A 10,899-nucleotide genomic window follows, 5' to 3' on the forward strand; every position below is an offset into this window, starting at 1 on the left:
GACAGCATGCATCTCTCTCCTTTACCTTCATCACATCATCATCTGTATGAGGTAACAAAATGTGGCCTCACTATTCCTCCTGGTTTCTTCAGATAACATAAAAACATGACCAGCCAAGATTTATATTACACATTTACTGACTTCATCAATAAACACACAAAAATATCACGTCTCACCTTTACTAAAGAAGAAGAAGAAGAAATAAAACAGAAAAATCTTAAAAACTGTGATGACATTTTAGAAAACATGTTTCTTTGATCTTGAGCATTATCATCCAGAGCATCAGCTTCTTGAGCTCTCTGCAGAGCAGAGCAAAAACATCAATAACACAAAACACAATATATTTAAAACACAATAAATTCATGTTTAAGTCGAACCTTTAGTGTAAAAACAACAAGTCAGTGACAAAGGTCATTTTACATTTCTTATTTTCTGACTGCATCAAATACTCTCATTTTCCTCTTGTGTGTTTTCTTACACACAGTTTTGTAAATCCAGCTGTGAGGCAACAAATGAACCATTTGAACATAAACATGGAAAAACATCTCATATTCTCCTCATGATTGTTAAAGTATATCATCATCATTTCATCATCATCATTACTGTGTTACCAGGTATAATGCACACAGCCATATAACAACATTAAAATATCAGAGTCACAGAATAAACATAAAAACATCTTTTTCATGCTGTCTTAAAGAACATTATTATCATTGCAATCCTTGTTATGAGCACATGTTAAATTACACACAGTTATAAATCAATATATCAGCATGAACGTGAAAAAACAACTTCAGAGAAGTGCTCCAAAAACAAGAGGTACAAAAAAGAAGTAACATGATATTCGTTTTCATGTCTTTGAGTTCATGATTATCTTTGTCATGGTCAGCATCTCACTGTGTAAAGCTCAGTATGAACATGTTTTGTCGGCATCTTTGAGAAGGAAAAAGTCAGAAACTCAAAAGGGATTACATCGTCCTCATTAGACTCATCATTTGTATTTCTCTCTCATTCGACTCATTGTTCTGCTGAGCGCTCGAACACTTCCGGTCCTGTCTGTTATTCCTCTTCTTCTTTTGAACATTTGCACATGGGAAGCCTCTCACATGTTCATGTGTCTGTTAGAGGATATCTGTCAGGGTTGTACAATGTTCACTTTACGTTAAAGGCTTCTTTCAAGCTTTTCAGTGCTTGTTCCTTTGTGATTCTCCTCCAGGCCTCTGGTACATCAGCGGGCTTGGCTTTGTGTTTTTCAGCAAATCTGTCATTGTATTTTACCAGGACATACTTCCAGTAGTCAGATGCCTCTATAGTGCGGTCAGGAGGAATGTGCCAGTTTGGGTAGTACTTAGTGTACTCCTTGTAAGGATGCCATTCCCATTTAGTGTCTGTGTTCCTGAATCTGCGTTCGCTGTGGACATCTGTTGTACACAGGACTTCATGCAACTTCTGAGTTGTTATAATCCTGTACGCACCAAGACCTTGAGGCCGATGCACAGCAGCATGATGCTTCTCATGATCTTTGCCTCCCGCCTCACAGGGAACTTTACAAAATGGACATTGATGTCCACAGCCAAACACCCTCTTAAAGAGCTCATCTTGTGGTTTGGTGGGGAGTTTGTTCAGAGTCTCAGAGATGTTAGACTTTGTGAATTCCTCCTGCAGCTCTTTATTTAAGTCCTCCAGAGAGATTTTGAGGCTGTTGATAAACTGTTGGCTTGTGCATTGAATTTGGAATAGGATGGTTTTTTCATCCTCCTCTGAAATTGAGATGTCTTTGATCAAATACCTGCGCATGTTGGTGATGAGTGCTGGGATGCTTTCCTTGTTATCAGGCAGTGAAGTGTCGCCAGTGCATTTTGTGGACTGCTTTAATGCTTCTGAGATTTTGTTGACTATGACCAGCAGAACTTTATTCTTCAGCTTGCACAGAGTCTGGTCCTCTGACATTTTTTGCAGGATGTGCTTGAATATCCAGTCCTTAACATAAATTTCATAACTGCAGGTGAACCTGACAAATCTGTCAAAGTCTTCCTTTCCCAGCAACTCTTCCTGGATGTTGTACTGGAAAAAGGAGCGGGAACTGAACTCTGCTGAATGGTCACTTGTCAATATTTCATCCACAATCTCTACTCCCAGAGATCTACTGATGTAGTCCTCAACAGCAGGTTTGATACAACTTCTGACATAGTCAGTTGCTTTGCGTTGGCAGTGGTCTCTCTCTTTGTATAGGTCGATAAAATCTGACATGTACTGCTTCTTCTTCTCCTCCAGCTTAAGTTTTGGATCTCTTTTAATCAAGTATTTCCTGTGCATCTTCAGGAACTCTCTTGAAGCAATTCCACAAATGTGGAGTTTCAGGTCAGTGACAAACTTCTGCTTTAATATCTGTTTGCCTTTCTTCAGGGATTCATCGATTTTTTCCAAGAGATCTTTTGTGTCAGATTCATGATAATCTCTGTCTGTTTTTGCAATATCCTGCACAAATCGTGTGCAAGACTCAATCACATTGTCTGCCAGGCCCTGGAGTTCCCCCCTAATGTTTTTCTGCATGATGAAATTCAAAACATTGTTTAAAAAGTTTGTTTCAAAATGTTCAGTTTTGGCCTTGAATTGCCTCAACCCACTTTCTTTGAGGTATGTGATATTCTGAAATTCCTCACTGACATTAAGATTTCCGAAATGTTTCTTTAACTGGTCGAAGACTTCAGCAGGTATATCTTTTTCTTTCAGGCCATTTACATTGATAGTAACCTCAGCCCACATCTTTTCAAACTCTTCTTTCAGTTTCTCTTCAGACAGTGAGCGATCTTTGCAGTCACTCAAGAGTTTCATGACCCGTTCTTCAATCACTTCTCTGTGTTTTCTCTGAAGGTCTTCTGCTTCTTTTGAACTCTTTTTTTGCTCACGTGCACAATCCAAGACATTGTTTGCTGAATGTTGGATTTCTTTAGCAAGACTCTTGATTTGGCTAAAAAAATCACTTTTGTATTTTTCTATCAGATTCACATGTCTGTCTTTTCTTTTGTAGTAGTCCTGGAGTTTCTGATCCATTATTGTTTGTTGGTCTGCTATTTTCTTGGATCCTTCATTTTTTTTGGATTCGACCATTTCAGTCCAATGATGAAGCTCAGATTCATTGTCAGCATTTAAGATTTCCATTTCAGCTCCATTTTCCCAGATGGAGATCTCTTTTCTGAACTCCCATTCCCATTGGCTGAACTCTTTGCAAAGGTTGTCATAGGCGTTAGCCACCAGAGTGTTTCTGAAACTAAAGATGAAGTTCTCAAACTTGACTGCTCTCCAGAGACTTCTCATCCACTCTAGAAGCTCAGGGATCTTGGACACATCATCACCTTTGTCTGTTTTTACTGTTTCTAAGAGATTTCTCTTGAAATGTTCAACAGCTTCACTGTAACCTGTGTTGACAGAAGCCATAGGTGGAGTCCCGTGCCACAGTCCTGGGATGTACCAGTTATTTTTTTCCAAGTCATAGTCCATCATATCTGTGAATAACACATTGTCCTGCTTTTCCATTTCAGCTGCAGTCTGGGTCATTTCATTGAGTTGGTCCAAAAGAAGTTTTCTCTCTGTCAGGGTCTTTGCATGGGCAGAAACTCCAGCAACATTTTGGTGCACAAAGTGACAAACTGGCTTTTTCCCAATTGTCTTCATCCTCAAGAATGCATGAGTTGCAATCTGCAAAAAATCTTTCATTTCAGTGAAGTTCTCCATTGCAACATTGATGATGGTGACATCACTTAAGCCAATAACAAGAGTTGCCAGCTGGTTGTCATGCTCAAAGCTGTCCTCCAGTTGTGCTAAAGAAGGAGACCTAAGACCCTCTGTGTCAATGAGAACTATAAAGTCATAGTTCAACTGGCTTCGCATGTCTTCACCTACTCTGAGAAAGAGCATGTATGCTCCTCTTGTGCATCTGCCACTGCTGACAGGAAACTGTACACCAAACATGGTGTTGAGAAGAGTTGACTTCCCTGTACTTTGAACCCCCAGCACAGTCAGCACCAACAGTCTGCTCTTCCCTCCAACCTTGTTGTGGAGCTCCATCAGCACATCTGTCACCCATCTCTGTGGGATGTTGGAGGCATCTCCATCGAGAAGCTCTAAAGGATATCCATCCAGCAGCATTTCAGCAGCCAAACCAGGAAGACGAGTTATCTTATCATCAGTTTGTTGAGACTGTGAGGACAGCTCATAGATCAGCCCCATCTCTCTCATGTAATGCTCGATTCCTAAAGAGCTTTCCAGCAAAGCCTGATCCAACTCTGCAACCTCCTTTTTGTCTTTCTCTTCTTTATTGCATAGTTTGGCCAACTTTTGACGCAGTAAAGACTGTTGCATGGCAGGCTGCAAATGTGCATTCAGTACAAAATTCATCCACTTGAGAAAAAAGTCTCTTTGCATTTTGTCACGTTCAGATATGTGTTTAATGAAAGTATTCATAGCTGTGCTTGGTTTGTGTTCATGAAGCTTGTTCATTATCTCTTGTTTATCTTCTTGCAGCTGAGATTTGTAGTCTTCCAGTCCACAGTCACCAGCCTTTTTTAACCTGCATTGTTCCATTTCTAAATCTGATAACTCTTTCCAGTCCGCACCTTGCAATGGAAGTTGTTGCTTCTTGTAGTCTGGTATATGACACACACCGATTCCTTTCATAATCTCCACAGCAACCTTCTGTTGGTTTTCACTTGTGCGCTCATCCACAGATAGACCAAGTTCAACGGCCTGGTCAAGCATATTTTCAATTTTTGTTGTAGTTTTGACTTCTTTTAATGAGTTATTGATGGTTGTGCAAAGTTTCTCCGAAAACTCTACCACATTTACCTGTGGGTTTTTGGATTTCACACGGGTCTTTGGTAAATCTAACTGTTCCACTGTTTTCTTGACAGACTCCATGTCCTCCTGAGCCTTGCGGTTCACAACCAAGAACAGTTTAGATTTCACTTCCTGAAAAGATGTCAGAATCTCAAGCTCGTTTTCTTCAACTTTGTCCAGGAATACAAAGGTAGCAGTGGACACTTGGTAAAGGAAGCTGAACTGTGTGAGTGATTGAGTTAAGTCTCCTCTCAGATTGGCGAAAGCCACTGGTTTTGGAAATTTGTCAAGACTTTCTCTGCCGCTGGGAAGGTACCAGCAAACCTCGACCAATCCATTGGCAAGTTCCCTTTCATGAGCTCCTCCCTTCATTTCTCTGTTTATGAACATGTTATTGTACTGGCCGAGGCTGAGGATATGGTTCAAACACTGAGACTTAGATAAGCTGCAGTTTTTCAGCCTCACAAAAGAGTAGAATGGTATATCTGCTTGGACAATGCTGTTTTCAACGAACCCCTTTGATTCAGATTTATCATGTGGACGCCACTCTTTGACGATGTCTCTCAGAGCCCACAGCATGAAGGTACACTGACTGTTGTTGCCATGGGGCAACAGCAGTGGGACAGAAAACTGGCACATTGACATCTTCAAGGTCATTTCTTGTTGCAAGAAGCTGTCAGCACAAAGAAAGAGAGCTACTATGAGGTCAAGTGGATTTACCTTTTTGTCTGCAGAGTCATCTGCAGAAAAAAGGTCTTTGTCATAGTCATCACTGTTATCCTCCTCCTCATTATCTGTGTTTGATAACTGAGTACAGTCTCTGCATTCTGCATTGATTCTGAAGAGTCTCCTGAGGAAACACCACGGGATCTCCTCCACTGATGAAACAGCTTCATCATACACGCTGCTTTTGTTGATCTCCAAGAAGGACCGAAGAGTGAGCTTGTTGGGATAGAATTCCTCCAGTCCAAGTTTTGACAGAAAGTTTATCGGGACTGTTAAAGAAAAAGAGAAGAAAACGTCTATAACAACAAGTATTTATTAGATTGAGTTGATTTTAAAATACTCCTCTCTATAGCTATTTCACATTTGCATTCACTGTTCCAGACAACATTAAAATATTATTATTGTGATTATCCCTCACAAACGATTCATCAGAAACATCACACAGTTTTGACAGGGATGCATTCTCTACTGGAGGGTCGGTGTGTATTTGTATTTCTTTTTTTCCAGTCTGGTGTTGAGGTGTGCCGATCCAAATGAGTTTGAAACTAAAGGTACTTCAAATTCAAGTTCCAACACGAACCAGAAGATGAGGACACATACACACACAGCATGCTTAGTCCGTCATGTACTAAAACCTTTGTTTCAATACATTTCATTGAGACAATAAAATATTATGTTGAATAAAAACTTCAAGAAGAGGCCAGACTAAAATCTGGAACAAGATACTGTCAATTAATTTTCAGATCACCACAATGGTTTGGATAGCGTGTGATCTGCAAATCAATGAGAATGTTTTAATCACAGTGTACAACAACAAGTTGTGACACACTTTCTCTGTTTTACTTAAGCTATTGTCCCTGCTTTCATCATCATTAATACTTCCTGCAGAAAAACACTTGATAACCCTGCTGGCAGCAACATAAGTGTGGCGTGAGCCTGATTTAGTTATTGTTTGACTGCGCATGTGCAGCCCAGTTTGTACGGCTAGACAGCCTGCTTTACGACAGTTGAAGATTCCAATAAAGTGAAACACGTGGAAGACCGTCTCTGTCCTCACTTCATTATTAAATGTTAATAAGATAAACACTTCACATGGTGTCAGAAGTAAAGTTAACCTTGTAAGTTTAAACGGGAAAATACAGCCCAGAATGGCAAAGTTTTCGGCACCAGAGCAGTTTAATTTTGCCAAGCCGGAGGACTGGCCTGATTGGAAACAGCTTTTCACCAGGTACCGAGTCGCCACAAAGCTTAACAAGGAGCCCGCTGAAGTCCAAGTGAGCACGCTTATTTACTCCATGGGCCCGGAGGCAGAACAAGTGTATAAATCGTTCGCTTTTGGCAGTACGGACGGTGCTAACGACTATGATTACGTGATAAAGCTGTTCGACGGCCATTTCGTGCCAAAGCGCAACATGATCTTTGAGCGTGCACGTTTTCACTCGCGGACCCAAACAGCGGGTGAGACGATCGAACAGTATATAAGGCACCTGTACGAGCTTGCAGCTCACTGTGACTTTTTTGAGAAGGAGGAGGAAATACGGGACAGGCTCGTCATCGGGATCAGGGATAAGGATCTTTTGCTAAAACTGCAGATGACAGGTGACTTGACTCTGAAGAGGGCGGCAGATATGGCCAGACACTCAAGAGTTGGTGAAGCTACAGAACAGCGAGACTGGCCATGCAATGGGACAGGTCGACGAGGTGCAAAGAAAACCTTCAAGAGTAAGTGGAAAAATAAAAATATGTCAGCCTGATACGCTCATAGAGTTGATGAAAAACGGAGTTGTGGCAGATGTGGGCGCGTACATAAAAGAGACCAATGCCCAGCTAAAGACAAAGAATGTAATAAATGCCACAAATTGGCCACTTCGCTAGCAAGTGCAGAACCAAGCTAATTCAAGCAGTGACAGAGGATGTGGACAGTTTATTCCTTGGCTCAATAAAAGAGACTGCTAAAGATAAAAAAGAGGCGACAGTAGACAACTTCATTACAGATACCAAGCCAGCATGGCGCACCACGCTTATGATATGTAGGACTGCAGTGAACTTCAAGATTGATTCAGGTGCAGACACCACAGTAATCACTGAAGCCACATTTAACCGCCTCCGAGTAAAGCCAAAACCAAAACCAGTGACTACTAACCTTGACAGTCCAGGAGGAAAGATGGATCACAAAGGACAGTTTCTGGCTAAAGTACAAGTGACAAGAAGAGGAAAAACTAAAGATTGTTACTTCAGGATAACAGTAGCAAAATCCACATGTGACAATCTACTAAGCCGATCAGTGGGAGTTCACCTGGGTCTGATCCAGCACATAGGAGAAGTGAGCGTCTATGGAGATGAAGGACTTCTTAAAGGAGACCCGGTGAAAATAATCCTTAAAGAAGACGCCAAGCCATACAGCGTTGCGGCAGCTCGCCGTATACTCATTCCACTCCTACCAAAAGTAGAGGCAGAGTTGGAGCGAATGGAGAACAATGGCATAATAGAGCGTGTTACCGAGCCCACTGAATGGGTAGCGCCTATGGTACCAGTAATCAAATGGTCTGGGAAAGTTTGGATTTGCGTGGGACTAAACAAACTGAATGAGAATGTGAAAAGAGAAAAGTTCCTGCTTCCCACCACTGACAGCATCTTACATAAACTGGCTGGAAGCTCAGTGTACTCGACGCTGGACGCAGCAAGTGGACTTTGGCAGATAGCCTTAGATGAAGAAAGTTCAAAGCTGACCACATTCATAACCCCAAAAGGACGTTATTGTTTTAAACGGCTCCCATTCGGAATCACATCAGCACCAGAGATATTCCAAAGAAAAATGCAAGAACTTCTGCAGGACCACGAAGGCACAGAGATTTATATGGATGAAATTTTGGTGTTTGGAGCCACTGTGGAAGAACATGACAGCCGCCTGAAAAAGGTAATGGACACGATCCACAAATCAGGCCTGAAGCTCAACCGCAAAAAATTTAAGATCCGAGAGAGCTCTCTTCACTTTCTGGGTCATGTTATCAGCAAAGATGGCATTGCTCCGTGCCCGGAGAGGGTGTCCACCATCACCTCCCTGGAGGCGCCAAAGAACTTGAGAGAGCTAAGGCGAGTGCTCGGTATGGTAAACTATGTTGAAAGATACATACCTCACTTGTCTAACACCCTTCATCCACTCAACGAGCTACTAAAGTCAGACGTAGCATGGATGTGGGGCCCGCCCCAGGATGAAGCCTTCAGACAGGTAAAGACATTGATAGCATCCGCACCCGTGCTCCAGTACTTTGACCCAAAATTGCCGACTGTAGTTGGCGCTGATGCATCCAGTTATGGGCTGGGTGGAGTACTGTTGCAGGATTATGAAGGCACACTTAAACCTGTAGCCTATTGCTCTTGTACCCTCACTGCTGCGGAGAAGTCATATGCACAGATAGAGAAAGAATGCTTCGCTGGCGTGTGGGCGTCAGAGAGATTCTATCTGTATTTATGTGGTCTGGAGAGCTACAAACTACTGACAGAACACAAACCCCTGGTGACACTTATCAACAACAAGGATCTTGATAAAACGCTGCTGAGATGTCAGCGACTGCTCATTCGACTCATGAAGTTCAATCCCGTCACTGAATACATCCCAGGTAAAAACTTGATCGTGCCTGATGTGTTGTCTAGGCATCCAGAGTTTAAGACCGATGATACTAGACTAGATGAGGAAGTCCAAGCATACGTGGATGCGATCGAAGAGCACGTGAGAGACAAACCGGTCCCCGAACGCATTAAAGCTGAAACCTAAAAGGATCCGTCCTTGAATCTTATCCGAAACTACATCCGGTCTGGTTGGCCACAATATGCAAGAAATGTTGACAGGCCCGCCTTGGACTACTACATGGAGAGAGGTAGCCTAAGTGAACAAAACGGATTGTTAAAAAGAGGAAATCAAATTGTGATTCCGCTAACCTTACGAGATGAGATGCTGGAAAGGATTCATCATGGTCATCAAGGCTTAAACAAGTCAAGGCAGAGATACAAGGATGCCATCTGGTGGCCAAAGATAAGTAATGCAGTAAAGGTGAAAGTATCATCATGTCCTCACTGTAAAGAGCACAAACCCAGCCAGCACCGCGAACCACTCATCACTACACCACTACCTGAACTGCCGTGGCAGAAACTGGCTGCTGACTTGTTCGAGTTCAAAGGTCAGAACTTTCTAGTAGTTATAGACTACTATTCAAGGTGGCTGGAAATACTAAACCTCACCAGGATCACAAGTGAAGTTCTAATAAACAAACTGCTTAGCGTATTTGCACGGTTTGGGATACCTGAAGAGCTATTAACTGATAATGGCCCTCAATTCACCTCCCAGCAGTTTCAAGACTTCATGCATAAGTATGACATCAAGCATACAACGTCAACGTAACGGAATGGCAGCGCAAGCCGTCAAGACAGCCAAGAGCATACTGCAGCAGCCTGACCCTTAGCTCGCGCTCCTGAGCTATAGAGACACAGCCATGGAACCGACTAAAGAGAGTCCGTCTAGACTCCTCATGGGAAGGAGATTACGGACCACAGTCCCCAAGCTTAATCATCAGCTGAGGCCAGCCTGGCCCAATCTGGTTACTGTGAAACAGAACGATGCCAAGGCCAAGCGGGCCTATGAAAGTACCTTCAACAGGAGACACTCAGCAAAGCCGCTTCCTGCCCTGGGTGTAGGTGACAGGGTGCGACTAAAGACTGACTAAAGGCTACGAGTTCTACTCCACGCTCGTTTGTCGTGAAAACATCTCATGGGGATATCACCAGACGAAATCGCAGACATTTACAGATTGTTAACCATGAACGTGTGGAGATCCTGCCGGAACACTCCACACCGTTGGACAGCAGTTACATCATGCAAAGCCCTGCAACTGCAGACAAGACTGCTGACGTGACAACACCACTTAAAGTGGAGGAAACAAAGGAAAATGGAGAAAAACAAGAAGGCTTAACAAGACATAAACCGGGACTGTTACATGCACCGGGGCGGTGAAGGGAACTGGCTGGGCTGTAGAGACTCTCGCTGGCCGTGGCGGTGAGCAGGAATCGATGATATTAGAGGAACTATGCAAGCTGAGGCAAGAGCACGCAGAAGCAGCTGCTGAAAATAAGTCAGCTTTGGCAAGACTGGAGACTAATGTGAAGGAACTTCTGGAAAGAACAGCTATGCTGGAGCACTGAACGGAGGATGTGGAAGAAAGATTGGGGGAGACGGAGGAGAGAGCCACGCAGCTGGAAAAGTCTGTCGCCTTCCTTCTCAAGCAAGAGGCCGACTTAACGGCAAAGTGTAACGACTTGACAGTCAGAAGGTTTACAATTTAG

The 10,899-nt window shown here is 42.9% G+C and overlaps 1 protein-coding gene across 1 annotated transcript; it reads right to left on the reverse strand.

Moving 5' to 3' along the window:
* Positions 1–1,065: 1,065 nt before the first annotated feature.
* On the reverse strand, positions 1,066–6,024 carry LOC117810430 (up-regulator of cell proliferation-like). The gene is made up of 2 exons (XM_034680267.1): positions 5,985–6,024; positions 1,066–5,831 (listed from the first exon to the last, which is right to left on the reverse strand). Exons 1-2 carry the CDS (start codon positions 6,022–6,024, stop codon positions 1,153–1,155), a joined length of 4,719 nt encoding a protein of 1,572 aa, XP_034536158.1. The 3' UTR covers positions 1,066–1,152.
* Positions 6,025–10,899: the final 4,875 nt, after the last annotated feature.

The sequence above is a fragment of the Notolabrus celidotus genome, chromosome 3 (assembly GCF_009762535.1).
Source record: "Notolabrus celidotus isolate fNotCel1 chromosome 3, fNotCel1.pri, whole genome shotgun sequence".
NCBI classification, from domain to species: domain Eukaryota; kingdom Metazoa; phylum Chordata; class Actinopteri; order Labriformes; family Labridae; genus Notolabrus; species Notolabrus celidotus.

What these genes read in the sequence shown, in the direction of transcription:
- LOC117810430 (XM_034680267.1), bottom strand. Translation starts at nt 6,024, where the DNA reads ATGCATCCCTGTCAAAACTGTGTGATGTTTCTGATGAATC. An exon ending in TGTGATGTTTCTGATGAATC is followed by an intron (nt 5,832 to 5,984) that starts GTTTGTGAGGGA and finishes TTTCTTTAACAG; the next exon opens with TCCCGATAAACTTTCTGTCA.